We start from the raw sequence: 17,553 nt of genomic DNA, 5'->3' as shown, positions 1-17,553 counted from the left end.
GCTCAACTTACTAAAATATTTGCCATTCTAAGACACACTCCTTCCCAGTTGGTGGCGGTACTGCATCAAATATCTGAAGCAGCCGCCAATAAACCCAAGAAGAAGAACAGTTTTTAACCCAGGTGGAACAGTAGGTGGTGGTGTTGAGGTCGTTTTGGTTGGCCGGAATCCTTAAAACCCCACAGTGTCACAGATGATTTACTTTTGGAAGTGGCGGTAAAAGGCATAAACTGGTATGTGAATGGTTCAGAAAAGACACACAGGAAGTCAATATGGACGCCAGTAAGTAGAGGGAGAGGACGGGGAAGAGGTAAAGCAGAAGAAGGAAAGATGTTTGACAGCCAGAGAAGTAAAAGAGAGTTGGAAGAAAACAGTTCTGAAGAAGAGAGAGTAGTTAGGAGGAAAATTGGAAGGGAAGAATGTAAAATAATATTAAAGATAAAAATGAAGAAGAAAAAGAGAACCTGAGTCCTATTTCATTATCTAGAGAAATTAAAAAAAAGATAAGAGATGTTGAAATGGTGAAGGTATTGAGAGATGGAAATATACTGGTGTTGTATAAAACTGAAGAACAAAGAAGAAAGGCCTTACAAGTTGAAAACATTTGCAAGAAAACGGTGACAGAGAGGAAGATTATAGGAGAAGATAAAATTATTCGGGGGGTATTTTATGGCATTCCTCTGGAGGAAGATATAGACAAGTTAAAAAAAAAGCATTGTTGGTGCAAAGATAAAAAATCTCAAAAGATTGACAAAAAATGTAAATGGAGAAAAAGTAGGAAGCCTGTCAATTTTAATAGACTTTGAAGAAACAGTGTTGCCACAAAATGTCAAAATAGGATATCTGAGTTTTCCTTTGAGGCCTTTCATTCCTTCACCACTAAGATGTTATAAATGTCAGAGATATGGTCATATAGCAGCTGTCTGCAAAGGAAAACAAAGATGTCCAAAGGGTGGAGAAGACCATCGAATTGAAGATTGTGGGGAAGAAGTGCAGGAAAAATGTTGCAATTGTGGAGGGCAACATAGAGTCACATTCAGGGGATGTGAAATAAGGAAGAAAGCAAAAGAAATTCAACAAATTAAGATGACTAAAAACATAAGCTATGCTGAAGCAGTCAAAAATGTCCAGAATGAAAGATCAAGGGATGAAGGTCAAGTTAGGATTCCAGATTATCAACAAAGAAAAGTAGAATCAGAAGAAAATGTCACAATGTCTGTGGAAAAACTGATATTATTCATAGCTTATGTCATTAACTGCACTGAACAGGCTAAACACAAAACAGAAAAGATTAAAATAATAGTCAGAGGAGCAGAAAAGTTCTTAGGGTTTAAAGAAGGATCTTGGGAAAACATTAATAAAAAGTTGGAAACAGATGGGAGGCAAGGAGGAACCCCAGCTGATAGAAATATATGATAATATTACAGTGGAATGAAAGAAGCTTAATCGCTAATGAACAGGAATTTAAATGGTATTTAGATGGAATTAGTGAAAAACCAGAAATTATATGTATACAGGAGACATGGTTAAAACCAAACCTAGATTTTGTGTTTAAAGGGTATAATAGTATCAGAAGAGATAGACTAGAAGTGGAGGAAGTTTTATATTTATAAAAGAATGAATACAATATCAGATATTAGGAAAAGGTGAAAATTTAGAATACATAGTAGTTGAAATTTATGGTAAAAAAGAAAATGTAAGAGAATAATTTTTTATTGTCCATGTAAAATATTATCATTCGAGCTGATGGATGAATTAATGGGGTATTTAGAAGGAAAAACAATCTGGTGTGGAGATTTTAATGCTAACAGCACATTATGGGGAAAATGTAATGATACAAATGGACAAATTATTGAAGAAATAATGGAAATGAAAAATTTGGTATGTATAAATGATGGAAGAGGAACAAGAATTAATGTAAAAACGGGTACAGAGTCTGTGATTGATTTAACAATAGTATCAAATTGTTTAGCCAATAACTGTGAGTGGGACATTGACAAAGATACAACAGTAGGCAGTGATCATTACCCCATTAAAATCACAACCGGAATATTAATAAATAACAGGAATACAGGGTTATATAAAAGAAGGAACTTTAATAAGGCTGATTGGAAAAAATTTAAATATTTAAGTCAAAAGAAATTGGATGAAATAGATTTGTCGATTGATATAAATAGTTTAAATATAAATATCTGTAAAAAAAAATCTTACAGGCTGCAGAAGAGTCAATAAAAAGAAGAGGAAGAAAGAACGATAAAAAAATTGTGCCATGGTGGACAAAAGAATGTAGTGAAGTAATAAAATTAAGAAATAAAGCATTTAAAATGTTAAAAGTAACCCAATTTATCAGAACTTAATTGAGTATAAAATAAAACAAAACAAGCAAAGGTAAGAAAGATCATTAAGAATGCAAAAAGAGAATATTGGAGAAACCTTTGTAATACCGTAGGGAGAGAAACAAAAATTGACCAAATTTGGAAATGGTTTTCGAAAAGGGAGAAGCACAAATGACTCGGCTTTATGTTTAGAATAGGAAATTAGGAGAGCACAAATAAACAAAGAAAATGTAGTAGCTGTATTTTTTGATATAGAAAAAGCATATGACATGATGTGGGTTGAAGGATTATTAATTAAACTAAATAAAATGGGTATTACTGGAAAAATGTTTAACTGGATTAAAGATTTTTTATCAAATAGAACAATACAAGTAAGAATTGGTCAAGAATTGTCAGGAACATATATAGTAGATAATGGTACTCCTCAAGGAAGTATTATAAGTCCGTTATTGTTTTCTATAATGATAAATGATGTATTTAAAAATATTGGTAAAGAAGTTGGTTGTTGACTATTTGCAGATGATGGAGCTATATGGAAAAGGGGTCGTAATATCAAACTTATTGAAAATAAAATACAGTATGAGATTATTAGAATAGAACAATGGGCAAATCAATGGGAATTTAAATTCTCAGTGGAAAAAACAAAAGTAATTGTGTTTACACAGAAAAGCAAAAGAGAAAATATCAAACTAAAATTATACAATCAAGTTTTAGAACAAGTAAAAAGTGTAACATTTTTAGGTATATGGTTTGATGAAAAAATTATATGGAAAGTGCATATAGAAAGAATCATAGATAAATGCAAAAAAATATTAAACATTATGAGATGTATGGCTGGTATTGATTGGAGAGCAGATCGGACAGCATTAAAAAGAATTTATATAGGATTAATTAGATCAAATATTGATTATGGAAGTATAATTTATTGATCAGCAGCAAACACTCATCTTATAAAATTAGACAATATACAACATCAAGCTTGGGCTGCACGGTGGCGCAGTTGGTAGCACTGTTGCCTTGCAGCAAGAAGGTCCTGGGTTCAATTCCCAGCCTGGGGTCTTTCTGCATGGAGTTTGCATGTTCTCCCCGTGCATGCGTGGGTTCTCACTGGGTACTCCGGCTTCCTCCCACAGTCCAAAGACATGCCTGTTAGGTCAATTGGTAACTCTAAATTGCCCTTAGGTGAATGAATGAGTGTGTGTTTAATGTTGCTATTACCAGAAGCAGTGGTGGATATGGCATTGATGGAAAAGAAAAAGGATACAAAATGTAGTTTAGATTCAAGTATAATACAAGAATATATAAACAATTACTATCAATATGTCCAGATTTACACAGACATCAAAAACAGATGAAAAAATAGGAATAGTATTTGTAATACCAGAATTTAAAATAAAAGTAGGAAAAAGAATTACAAATGGATTATCGATATATTCAGGAGAATTATTAGCCATATTTCTAGCAGTGCAGTGGGTGGAGGATATAAAACCATTAAAAACAATCATTTGTTCAGACTCAAGTTCAGCATTATTAAGTTTAAAACATAATCATTCAGAGGGTAGACCAGACATTGTGTTGGAAATAAAACATACTTTATTTAGAATACAAAGAATGGGATTAATATTAGTATTTTTATGGGTACCGGCACATGTAGGAGTTGGAGGGAATGAGATGGCGGACAGGATAGCAAAGAAGGCAACACAAAACAACATTAGCTTTATACTTAATATTAGTAGGTCAAAGGCGAGAAATATAATTAAACAGAAAATCAAGAAAGAGTGGCAAAAAAGGTGGGATGAAGAAAGGAGAGGAAGATGGTTTTATAGAATCAACAAGATAGTAGGAGAAGTAAGAACTGGAAGAAGGAACAGAAAAGAGGAAAGATTAATTACAAGATTAAGAATAGGACATACAAGACTTAAATCTACATTGTTCAAGATAAAGAAACATAATACAGGAAAATGTGATTATTGTGGAGAGGAGGAAACAATAGATCATGTAATATTGAAGTTTCAGAAATATGAACAAGAAAGAACAATTTTGAGGAGAGAATTTGTAGGTATTAAAGAAAATTTTAATTTGATAGACACTTTGCAAAGAAGTTTAGGTAGCAGAAATATTCAAATCATAGTTAGATTTTAAAAAAACAACTAAATTAATAAATAGAATTTGATTGTTGTAATAGTAAATAAGATTTAAAACCATGAAGAACCACACTCCATACCAGTTGGTGGCGGTAATGTACACCATAAAGTTATTTGCCAACCGCCAAAAAATAATACAAGAAGAAGAAGGTGGTGGTGTTTTCTCTCTGCCCAGTGTGTTAGCAGCCAGAGAGGAAGAAGGATGAGGAAGTGGTTGGTTCGGAGGACTGGATGTGATGATGTCGCTGTGATGCACCAGCAACCTTCAGTGGAGCGCTAGCTGGGCAGCCAGAGACCGGTGATACCTGACAATGAGATGGGAAACTGCTGGACTTACTGCGTGGGGCTCTTCAGGAGGGAAACTAACAGGATCCAGAGAGGAGGCGGGTGGGTAAAGCGAGGCATTAGCTGCTGAGCTAGCTAGACTGTAAGCATCCTCTTATATCCGGTTACTGATAACCTAGCTAGGTTTAGTCGATTAGTGACACCGCAGCATCTGGATGAAGACTTCAGGGCTGCCCTGTTTGTGTCGGACCGGCTGTATATCCCAGTTAAACATAAAGACTGGCCAGTATATGTCTGTTAGTGTTTGTTTAGTGTGTAAACAGCAGCTAGTCGGTCGGTCTCAGAAGGAATGAAGACCCCACCCCTATTGTTGACAGCCTGGACACAAGGTGTAGATCAGTCTAGATCAGTGGCTGGACTAACGAAGCTGGTTGTTTCTGTGTTTAATCTGATCTCTAACGCACAAACTATCACTTATCTGTTCTTTGTGTTGCTCTCACGCTGTGCTGTCACCAAACTGAGTGTAAATAATTGATGTTTTAGCCCCATGTCACTGTCTGCTTTAAGATTAGGGAGAACTCTTATTCCTCCAGCTCGCTGGTCCTTCTATTATAGAACCTGCAGTAGTTTTATTTCATATCAATAAGCCTCTATTTGTAGAGTAGATTAGATGATGATTTAAATCAAGACGTCTTACTGGAGTAATAAGATGTAAATTAAGTTTTCTTTTTTTTTTTAATCATTGATTATTAGTTATAACTTAATACAACTTTAAGAGAAGCTTAAAATGATCAAAGTAACAGAGTTTGTTTTCAACCTATTTGCCTTATCTAAACATAATATCTTTTTTCTATTTCCTCTAAATATGTTTCAGGTCAAAGTACTTCCGGAGTACTACTACAGGAGAGCATTACACAATAGAGGTATGACTTGGGTACTTAATTTATTAATGTCCCTTGAATCATGATTTCTTCAATGCAAGTTGACTTGTGTGTTTTTCATTTTTTCAGTTTGAAAACCTGGTAGAAAGTGATGAGGTAAGTCAGATTTGGGTTTTTTGGGGGGTTTTTTTTAGCTCTCGGTATTAAATACAGTGCCTTGCAAAAGTATTCCATGCCCCTCGAAGTTTTCCACATTTTTTTACCTCCCAACCACAATCTTTAATCCATTTTTGGGGGATTTTGGGTGATAGACAAGCACTAAGTGGTGTAATAGTGTAAAATGTAAGGAAAATTATGTTTAATAACATTTTCTGTAAAAGAATAATAAAAAAAAAGTCTGAAAAGGTTTGGCATTTTGACTCCTCTAGACAATACCTTGTAGAAAATAACCCTCCCTGGAATTCATATGCTGGTTTTTTGGTGCATGTTTGGTAGATTCTATGTTAGATTTAGGACTGGACTTTGACTAGGCCATTCTAACACATTATTATGCTCTGATTTAAACCGGTGGTGCCATAAAGTTAAGAGCAACAGCAGGCCACAGGAGTTCATGTTTAGTTTTACAATTAAACGAACAAAAACATTTTTATTTATTTATTTACCTGCTCATTAATAGAGTAAACACATAAGATTTCACAGTAGAAAAGGGATCTGTAAATCATTCTAAATCCAAAACATAAAAAGGATCTCGAGTGTATGCCGTATTGAAAGGGAGGGATGCAATTTCCTTCATTTTTTGAGGGTTTGGTTGTTTTCTGCTTTTTGGAGCTAGTATGGATATGGGTCGGGGTGCGCCCGAGTCTGCTTTGGAGTAAAAGTCGTTAAATGTGTGTGGTCCCATTTACTATGAAATTTAAATGAAAGCAAAAATACCTGGTAACTAAAAAGGCCTGTATGCGCACTACCTAACGTTTCATTTAAGACATATTTAAAGTTTTTTGCATCTTTTTCGTCAGACCTTGCATCACTGAACATCTCATCCTAAAAATGTAGGAAAAAGACAGTCCCCACCTGCATTAAGTGCATGTGAAGGTGGGCCAAAGTTGTGTCATTGTTGAATCGGTGTGTTCAGAGATGTGCAGTGTTCTGTCACACACAGTAGGTCTCATCTTGTTGGAGCGCCTTCTTCTACAGGACCTTAAACGGCTTTCTTTCAACAAAGTTTTGTTTCTTCTTGCCACTTTACTGTAAAGGTCAGATTTTAGAATGCAGTCTCTTGGCATGTATTTTATGGAGAGCCCTTTCATTCAAAATTAAATAAATAAATATATACTGCTATTGATAAATTATTAATAAATATTCCATGAAATAAATAAATATCCCCATGAAATAAAACAAAATAATTGTTAAAAGAAATTTTTATCTTGTTTTTATTTAATTCATTTCAAGATTTATTTAATTTACTTAAAAGATTTATTTATTTATGTTTTTATTTCATAACACAGTTTTATTTTGTGCTATTTATTTCCCATCTGAAGTAAATACAGCCACCTTATGTTATGGGTCTAACACTGTTTATTAAATATAAACCAATAAAGACATCATCATTTAAAAGTAACAGGCTATAACAATAATGACATCCTGTTTGCCGATAATCAGCATTGGTTTCCACAAAAACAGCGTCAACCGCCGTGGCAACATGTTAAAAGGCTTTTACGGCCGGTCTGGCACCTTCTGGCATCCTCGCAGAATCCCCTGGCTCCCTCCAGCAGGCCGGACTCAGCCACGAATTGAGCTCGGCCCTGATGTCCCAGCGCCGCCCAGCAGATAAAACTCCGCCCCCTCATTTGAATATAAGAACATGAAATAAAAAGAGCTTAAAATGAAAAACGGGGTTAAAAAGTAAAAGTCACTGAAATACGTAAAGTATTTTTTACAAAATAAAAGTGTCTCAAAATAAAACTGCATTATGAAATAAATAAATCTTCAAGTAAATTAAATAAATCTTGACATGAATTAAATAAAATAAGATGAAAATTTCTTTTAATATAATTATTTAGTTTTTTTTTCATGGGGATATTTATTTGTTTCATGGAATATTTATTAATAATTTATCAATAGCAGTATTTATTTATTTATTTTATTTTGAATGACACGGCTCACCATAGTATTTGAGTATCGGAGTAAAGGTCGCTGAAAACAAATGTAAGCCACACTTTTCAGATTTTTATTTGTAAAGAAAACAATAAAAATAAAAGATGTTTCTTCATCTTCTCAATATCTTTTTATGGGTGTTGTTTTGGTCTCTGATAAAATCCCAGTAAAATATGTTGAAGGTTGTGTTTGCATTGTGAAACTATACTTTTGTGAGGCACTGTATATATATTATTCCTCAACTCACAGATTTACTACTTGTGGAGAATTTCATTGCGACAGACTGAGTGTCTGATTAAAAGCAGAACTATGCAGGTTGTCCTAGGGGCTTTTTACTTTCACACTATCATCAGACTTTCTCCTGATCGTCATTTGTGTTCATGGTAAATACAAAATGATGCCATGGATCAGAGCAGATGGATTTTTATTCTGGGGTTTTAAAACTAACTAAAAATCTGTCTGTTGACTTGCAGGCTGAGAGCCCAACACCATGTCCAAGGTATGGAGTCAGGTCTGAATCTAAAGTCTCACCAGCAATCCTGCAATATTCAAATTTCGATCTTTTGTTTCTTCCCTATTTCATTTTTAGGCCCATCAGTGAAGACGAGCTCAAGAACCTCAGAGAAAATCGCTATGCTGCTATCTCAGACAAGCAAGTCCTGATAGACCAAAAGCTGCAAGTTGAGGTGAGATGGTTTCCTCATCGCTTTCCTTAGAATTCCTGCTTTCGTTATTTTATTTTATGCTTTATTCTTGTTTTGGCTTCTTTTTCATTTGCAGCATTGTTTTATTTTCTGTTTTGTAATGTTCTTTCTGTTTTGTGTTTGTTTAATTTGTTTATTTCTGCTCAGTTAGAGGCACAGGAGGAGAAGTTAAGGCTAGAAGAGGAGGCTAGAAATGTCGCCCAGCGCAAGGCCGCCAAGCTGGCTCGTGAGCGAAAAATGAAGGAGGTGAGGCGGCCCTGAGCGCTCCCTTCTGCTAATTTACCTTTACTGCCTTGCTAAAGCAACATCTCTAACCTGGTGTCCCTCTAGGTGGGCCATCTTGGCATTTAAAGTCCTTCTCCTCTTGATTTGCGTTTTTCTTTTTTCTTTCTTTTTAAGCTGTGTTTTTGTCCTCATCAACCTGCAGCCTTTGGTGAAACATGCATTCTTTCTAAATAGAAACATCTGCTTCTCCTGGAAACGAGAACGATTTTCAACGTTAAGCACCAGAGAAATTATGATGGTGGTTATTTGTTTTCTAAGGACATTACTAAAAAACGTTTTCGGGCTTTGTTTGTGCCATCGTAAAGGTAAACATAATGAGAAACCTGCATTAAAATCAGACCAAATGGAGAAGCATGGTGGAGGAAGTACCATGATTAGGGATTGCCTTTCTATCTTGAAGTATTCGGACCTTGCAGTTCCTGAATAACATATTAAATTCAGCGCTGCCAGCTTGATCGAGTTGGGTTGAAAATATTACTGAAGTGAACAGTTGTTGTCGGGAACGATCCAGGAATCTGTTTCATGAGCAGTGACAAGAACACTGCTTTTTAGGATTAAGATTATTTGTGGAGGATTGCCCAACTGATTATTACTCAGGTCAGACTGTGTACGTACATTTTTTGGGGGGATTGCAACGGTGTCCAAAATAATTCAAACTATTTCCTGAAACCATTTTCACAAGTGTGGAAACTGGCTTCATTTATTAGTAAAGGCCTTTCTAGGATCTGCAGCTCCATGATTTGCACCAACCTTCATGAAAAACCATTTGGACTCTCATCTGAGCAGAGCTGAAGCATAAATGTTCCTATTCTTCCGTTTTATTCTCCTCACATTAGAAAGTCTGAATGTTTTCAGCTCATTCCCCATCCCGCGGCTTCTCTGGTGCTGCTCTGTTTATGCTGGGGACAGATCTGCTCACATGTTGCCTTCGTGTGACCACCATTCAGATAAATGAACCCTGCTTCTACTTTGCTCATACTGAGGTATTTGTGTTGTTTTGCATTCGCAGCTTTCTGCCCAGAGGACACGGGGGATTGCAGACGGCTCTGGCGCTGAAACGCAGCAGAAGTGAGTCTCTGAAGTTCTGCTGCCACCAGGAGAGTTACAGAACTGCAGGGCACAAATGTACAGACTGTAATCATGAGGTTCTGCAGAGGTTCCTGGGGTAAAATAGACATTAAAGGGGAAATTATTTGACAACAGCTATCTGTAGCACTTAATGGATGGAGTGCAGTGGCTCTCAAAAGTCTAGACAAAAGGTGCTTCCACAAAATACTAGCTTATAGATGTGAACATGTATGCAACAGGTTTATTGCAGATTTTAATTACTTATTTCTTCTTAGACGTTTTGTAGTTTTTCCCTTGAATTGTTCAATTGCTTGTTCAGAAATCACAAATCAACCAATCACATGGCAGCAACTCCATACATATAGGCATGTAGACTTGTTGGAGATGACTTTCTGGGGTTCAAACTGAGCAACCGAATGAGGAAGAAAGGAGATTTAAGCGACTGAACGTTGGTGCCAGATGGGCTTGAAGTGCAGATATGCTGAGATTTTCTCACACAACCATCTTTCTGGTTTAGAGAATGGTTGTTAAAACCAAGGTATGCAGAACACCCTATCTGGACACAAGAAACCCGTCCAACCTTGAAGCAGATGGGCCAAAGTAGGAGACTACCACACCAGGCGCCACTCCTGTCAGCTAAGAACAGAAAACTGCAGATACAACTCACACAAACCAGTGACAGACTGGAAATATGCTGCCTGGTTCTGGTCAGAGTGTGGCATGAATAACATAAAAGCATAAGTCCCTCCTGGCTTTCATCAAGAGTTCAGGGTGGTGGTGGTGGTGGTGTAATGGTGTGGGGGATATAAGAATGGTTTAAACACCACAGAGTATAGTTGCTGAGCATATCAACCCATTTATGACAACATCCTGTACCCACCTTCTAAAAGCTGCTCCCAGTAGGATAATGCACCATGTCACAAAGCTCAAATCATCTCAAACTGGTTTCCTGGAAATGACAATGAGCTCCCTGCACTCCAGGGGCCTCCACAGTCACCAGATCTCGAGTCAACAGGGTAGCTTTGGGATGTGATGGAACAGGAGATTCACAGCTGACATGATGTGGTGCCATCATGTCAGTATGGACCAGAATGTCCAACCTGGTATTAGTTAGGTGGGCCTATTAAAATGGCTAGTGGTGATTGTCTTCCTGGCTTTTCGCAGACAAACCTCTGGGGAGGATTTCAATGTCTACCTCCAGAACATCAAAGCCCAGTCAGATGCTTTCAGGAGCAACAGTGAGTGACGTGTTTAAACCTATGATGTGCTAAAACGTGATGTGAGTTTAAGTCTGCAATATTCTTCCACTGTCTTTAAGAAGAGAAACGTTTACTGTGTGCTTTCAGGACTTCCTTCTGAAACAAACACAGTGACTCCCAACACAGAGTACAGCTGGGATTTCACCACTAAGACCCGCTCCACCAATGATGACGGGACCTCGCTGGATTTAGAGTGGGAGGATGAGGAAGGTAAACTATTTGGCTGCCTGTTTTAAAAAATGCAAGCTTCATTTTTAACTCGAAATTCACACCACATCACAGTGTATCATGTGTCTTCAACTTCACGTGTACTTTGTCTTGGCCTGTCATTTAAATGTTCGATTAAACACTTTGCTTGTGGTTGTACTGTGACACAATGTGAAAAGTTTAAGGCCCTGTAGGTGAAAAGAAAATATTTTTTCTGTCTGAGTTATTTCTTTGGCTTTTGATTGGGGGCATAATAAAGACGGAAAAGGAAAGGGTGGTCTGAAAGGGGCTGAGTGAAAGATGTTGTCCTTCCTTCCCAGGAATCAACCGAGCACTCCCGGCCTGGGAGCGCTCTCGGACCGAGGAGGACATCTTACGAGCGGCTCTGAGGCCCGGCAACAAACAAATGACCAGTGGGCCGACCTCGGCCTCCGAGGACTCCAACGCTCTGGAGTGGGAGAATGATTTCGTGAGTACTCACCCAGAGGACAGCGGAGACGCAGAATTCGAAGGGTTTGTCAATCCAGTCTTAGACACTCCCTCGGAGGATGCGTCGGACCCTGGCCTCAGGTCGGACAACCAGGACAGATAGTGTCCAGCACCAAAGGAGACGTTTGTCGTGGCCTCACCAGCTTTCTGCCTCGTGAATCAGAAATGTACTTCATCATATTCTGTAATGAATCTCTCATGCTGGAGAGACTGTTAATGGATCCACCATAGTGCAGTCTGAAGATTTTATCAATCATGTTTTTTCAGTGCCTTCATCTGCTACACTATCTGACCATTGAGCATTGTAACTCGACTTTCTTCACCGTTTTAAACATTGTTCAGTAAGTGCTTTTCTTTTTTTTTGGATGATCAGTGCTCGAGTGGCCGGACTAAAACCAGATTGTTGCCAGGAAACTTTACCATGACCAGTAACTGTAAAAACAAAAGGATGCCTTAGGAGCTGTTCAGTACTTTCACGTGAAAAGGGTGACATTTCACGAGGGGTTAGTTTAGCAAACAGGAAGGCAAGGTGTCATTTTAACATCTCAGTGCCTGGGGACCAAATGCAGCTCAGAGTCCAGACAGAGTGGCACAAATGCTTTGGCTTTTTATTATTTATGAGGACGAAATATTCAAAAGCAGAAATGGAATCTATTGAAACTGGGATCTTATTTTGGTTTTACCCTTTTTAATTTTGTCGATTACAGCAAAACAGAAACTGAAGTCTGTATTCTAGAGATGCAGTTAAAATCAGATACAAACACTGTAAAAAATGTCGGACTAAACTCTTCCTGTTTTTAGGTCAGTGAGGAGGATCAAAATTATTTACAAATAATTTGCCAAAATGTCATGAAAATGAGAATCTTTTGAGATTTTGTTTTAACTTACCGTAAATTCAGAGGTTTACATACATTTCCTTAGTATTTAATAAAATAGCTTTTTAATCCAGTTGACTTGGGTGAGATGTTTTCTCTGGTATCCTTCTAAAAGCTTCTGACAGTGGTTTGGCCCATTCCTCCTGACAAAGCTGCTGTTACTGAGTCAGGTTGGTAGGCTGCCTTGCTCATGCACAACTTTTCAGCCCTACATCCATGTTTTCTATGGGACTGAGATCATTGCTTTGTGGTGAACGCGTTTGCTTTGTTGGCCTTAAACCATTTAGTAACTCATTGGCTGTATGCTTAGGGTTATTGTGTATTTGGTAGACCTATTTGCACCTAAGCTTTCCTTCCCTGGCTGATGACCCAAACTGTTGCTTCAGTGTTTCCACATGAATGTTCTTTCTTCTTGGTGCTGTTTATTTTGTAATGTGCACCGTTCCCTCCTGCAGAAAATTACCCAGGATGTTGGGTGCACCATGCTTCAGTGGTGATGATCTTCTCAGGCTGGCAAGCTTCCCACCTTTCCCTTAAAATGTAACAATGGTCATTGGAGCCAAATACTTCTACTGATTTTAGCTCCTTCAGACCACAGGACATGTCTTCAGAAATGAAGCCATTTGTTTCCGGTGTGTATTTGCAAGCTGTAATCTGTTCATGTTGATTTTTGGAGTATCGGCTCCTTCTTCTTTAAGTGGCCTTTCAGGCCCCCTCGTTACAGAATGCCTTTCATTGTGGATGATGACACTCCTTAACCAGCTTCAGCCAGTATCTTGAGAATGTGTTTTGCTTTTCTTCTTGAGTTGATGCACACATTTTGTATAAAAACGTGCACAGAACCAGCCTCCTTCCCAAAGTATTTATACTTGCATGTAAGTGTTTGAACAGATGAACTTTCAGCTTCAGGAATCTGCTGATGGCAGTTAAGGATGAACCAGACTTGTGGAGGTTCACCACCGTCTTCCCCATATCTTGGCTGATTTTCTTATGACTTTTGCAGGACCTCATGCAGGTGACATCACAGCAGTTGGTGTTATAGGCCACGACATCACCATTGGGCCTTTTTCTACATGGGTTTAAAGGCATAGTGATGTTAGTGTATGTACATTTCTGAATCTGAAAGAAAATCATAAATGAATCAAAATTCTCTCTAATGTTATTCTGGTATTTTGCATTTAGATATAATTTGTGCAATCCTACCTAACCTAAAGCAGGAAACGTCTAGTTTGATTTAATGTCTGACAAGTAAAAAAAAAAAGAAAAGTGTTCTTTTTAAACATTATATCTATTTTCATCTGTAGGTAGCGTCTATTTGTTCTCTTTCTTTTTTGCAGACATCTAAACATACAGCCTCTGTACCTGGGACGCTTTGCTCACTTGTTTAGTGTGGCTGATTGCTGCCAATTCTAGCGGACCCTCAACATAATTGCACAAATGTTCTCTACGTCAAGTTTGCGCATTCATGAGTAAAACGAATATGGTTACTGTTGACATTTTCGACGAGCTATTAGCATTTTCAGACAACTATTTAGCAGAAAAAAATCGATAGATGTAAAATTCCTCCATGACCAAGAAGATTGTGTTTTACATCCAACCCAAGTTCATGGAAGAAAAAAAACGCTGCTCTGACAATAAAACGTACCCGTTATCAAACAGACTATTTTACTGCAACACTTGCATTCAGCTGTGCTGCTGAACACCACACATTAACTGCATTCAGTCCCGTTTTAAACCGGCGTTGATTGATGCTCTCGTGGAATCAACAGTGGAAAAATGTTTCAAACTGTAAAAACTTACAATCCCAACCATACCATCAGTGTTTGTGCAAACATCACCAGGGTTTATCTTTATTATCACAGGATGATCACTTCTTATCAGGACAAAAACCTTTCCACAGTAGCCATAACCTATTGGATAACTGCACATCCATTAAAAAAAAGATCTTCCATCACTAAATGCCAGAGGTTTAACTGGCTAACACTGGGGACACTTTATGCATGTTCTTTCCTTTCAGACTGTGTGCCACATATTACCATGTTTCTCCCTTTTAGGACTATTTCTCAATAATAAAATCGATTTCAAGTCACAAAAACCCATATTTAAAGTTTTTTGTTGATGAAGAAAGTCATAGCGGTGATATATAACCAGAAAAGGTTGATGGTTGGGGGAAAAACCGATAGAGGTTGGGTCTAAGTAATCCTTAAGTTTTACAAGGCTTTTTAAGGGTCTTATTCGGTTAAACTGGTCTAGTTGCAAACTTAAAGTGATTAATGTGGGGGATTTCTATTGCTTCCAGCAGACAGATGTGCTTTATTTTTTTCTAAACGTTAAAATTGACCACATAATGTCAGTTTCATGTCTGCGTGGTTTGAGGGCTTTTACTTTAAAGTGGCTGTGTCTGAAAGAATCTTACATAATTGAACTTGCAAATATTCATTCTGCAGATTGTTCTTCCAGAGCAACCTGTGCGCAAAACAATCCAATTGCAGTACTGTATGAAATCCTGGCATAAACATGCGTGCATGTATACATACTTGTGTCCTAGTTTCAGGTTACAGGGGGCTTGACTTTGTCCCAGAAATCAGTGGACAGCAGGCAGGATAGTAGCTTTATCAAGTAGAAAAAGGTCTCAAAACTCTTTAAAAAAAAAAAAAAAGTCAACAATTTCCATGAAGAGGTTTTAGGTTTTGTCTGCACTGTATCTAATCTTTGTGACTCGTTTGGCAGTGAGCATTCATCAGCACGGCATGTTGGCCAGCTACAATCAGACATGGTGTACCCACAGCGCATGCACTCTTAGCAGAGCAGCTTTGCTAATAACAGTGACCTCAAATCAAAAGGGCCTGTGTGACGTTCTGAATGTCGGCACCATTAAATATAAAATTCTATGTTTAACTTGAAATGCGTTTTGTTGTTCTTCAGCAGGATCTTTTGTTTCTGGCCTGTAAACATTGAAGCAAACAGCCTGAGCGTGATTCCACCCTCTTAAATTAGTCTTTGTAGGGTAATGGGAGAAATCCAAAGCCTAGCAGGTTGGTAATATTTAATGCCAAAGTGAGGTAGAAACCTTGTGTAATATTTTTTTTTTACTCTAATAAATATCCAGGTTACTCTGAACTGCAAACTTTCATTAATCTGATTCTTGTGATGTGTGAACAGGAATACAGTTGGCATGGCCTAAACTGTTGTAAACAACATGAAACTGATCACAATTGTTCCTATATTATCACATGTGGAAGGGGTTTCTCACATATTTCACTTACTTTGCTTTAATCAGATCTAGCACATAGGTTGCAGCTGTATGTGGGGATTTTAGTGGATCCTGAAGAGAATATTCACTGATGACTGTAGGGTGGAGGAAAATGATTTGAGGAAGGGTCACCATGGAGTGTGTGGAAGAGACACGAGTTCACTTTCAGATTCCATCAGCATCATTTTCAACACCATTCAATAGTATGTTTTGTCATGATTGTTGTTTTGACATTTGTTTAATCTTTGAAAATTCTGTAAAAAGAAAAATTATAATTCAACATTCCTTGTCACAATGAGCTTGAAGAAGAAAATAAAATGCATAGTTTTAAAAACACTTGCTTCCTGTATTGTGTAATGAGTGCAGCCCTCAGTCTAGAGCTGTGGGGAGCAGTGTTGTGTTGAATGATATTTTGTATAGGAATCATCATCAGATAACCAGCATTGATAGCTGAAAGGATGTGGAACACAGATCAGCTGCTGTCTTGAATGTTTTCGACTTTCAAATGATAATTCTCTCTTTGAATCCGTTTAATAATAGTCTTAAAACCCCTTCCTTGATTCAAATGTAGCTACAGTTGCTTTTTTTTTAAGGTAATTGCGGCTGTTTTTCCTGCTTGGCATTGTGTCAACACACACCTAACTGCTCGAGAGCAGAAAACTAACAAGACTCTGGTGCATTATTGTAAAGTGGAAAAAAAAAATGAGTTTCTTTAACATTACAATCAAAAAATTGTGGCATGCATGTGCGTTATTTTCCCTTTATCTAGTGCAACAAATTGCTTTCAGAAGTCAGTTCATGGAGTCCATCTGTGTATTATTTAATGTCAGTATAAATCCATCTGTTCTAAAACGGCCTCAGGTGTTTGTTAGAGACCATTAGTGAGCAAATCGCATCATGAAGACCAAGCAACACACCAGACATGTTGCAGATAAAGTTGTTTAGAAGTTTAAAACAGGATTAGCCTGGACAAGAGCCTTGTGGTACCTCTGGAGGAGCTGCAGGGATCCATAGCTTGAGTTGGCAAATCTTGCAGTAGGCCAACAATTAAAAAACTGAGGTTCACCTTTCAGCAGAACAATCACCCTCAACATACAGCCAGAGCTACAAAGGTTTCTATCAAAGCATCAGCCAAAGTCCAGACCTAAATCAAATTGAGAAGGTGACAAAAACGTTAATCTCTAGACGTTAATCTGCAGCTGTCCAAAATTTTGAAAATCTAATTATTTCCTTCCTCTTTATGTTGATCCACTAGTTTGTGGTGGTCTATTACATTGAATTTCAAAACAATAAACACAAATGTGTTGTTGTAGCACGACATAACGCGAAACAGATCAGCTGGTGTAAATACTTTAGTAATATACTGTACACTTGTATAAATTATGCACATATCTGAATATAATTTTGCATGAATCATATCTTTCAGTGATCAGTTACCTAGTTCATGCATGCTAACACTGCTTGGTTCTTTCCACACCTGCAACACCCTTTTGAAATTGAAATGCTTTGTCTTAGCTCCCGTTTCTGGAAGGCCGTTCTTTTGAAAGTGCTAATCGGCTCTCATTGGCCATGTGATTAATCAAAACTAGTGAAAGCAGCTGCTCATCCTTTCT

At 37.5% G+C, this 17,553-nt stretch overlaps 1 protein-coding gene across 1 annotated transcript; it reads left to right on the top strand.

The window, feature by feature from the left end:
* The first annotated feature begins 4,654 nt into the window (after nt 1-4,654).
* Nucleotides 4,655-16,276, top strand: ap1ar (adaptor related protein complex 1 associated regulatory protein). The gene is made up of 10 exons (XM_047353828.1): nt 4,655-4,867; nt 5,640-5,688; nt 5,776-5,802; nt 8,274-8,299; nt 8,390-8,486; nt 8,652-8,750; nt 9,799-9,857; nt 11,022-11,095; nt 11,204-11,326; nt 11,644-16,276. Exons 1-10 carry the CDS (start codon nt 4,797-4,799, stop codon nt 11,913-11,915), a joined length of 897 nt encoding a protein of 298 aa, XP_047209784.1. The 5' UTR covers nt 4,655-4,796; the 3' UTR covers nt 11,916-16,276.
* Nucleotides 16,277-17,553: the final 1,277 nt, after the last annotated feature.

The sequence above is a fragment of the Girardinichthys multiradiatus genome, chromosome 23, assembly GCF_021462225.1.
Source record: "Girardinichthys multiradiatus isolate DD_20200921_A chromosome 23, DD_fGirMul_XY1, whole genome shotgun sequence".
Classification (NCBI taxonomy): Eukaryota; Metazoa; Chordata; class Actinopteri; order Cyprinodontiformes; family Goodeidae; genus Girardinichthys; species Girardinichthys multiradiatus.
Note: the sequence above shows the minus strand (reverse complement) of the source record. Positions and strands in the feature narration are given on the sequence as shown.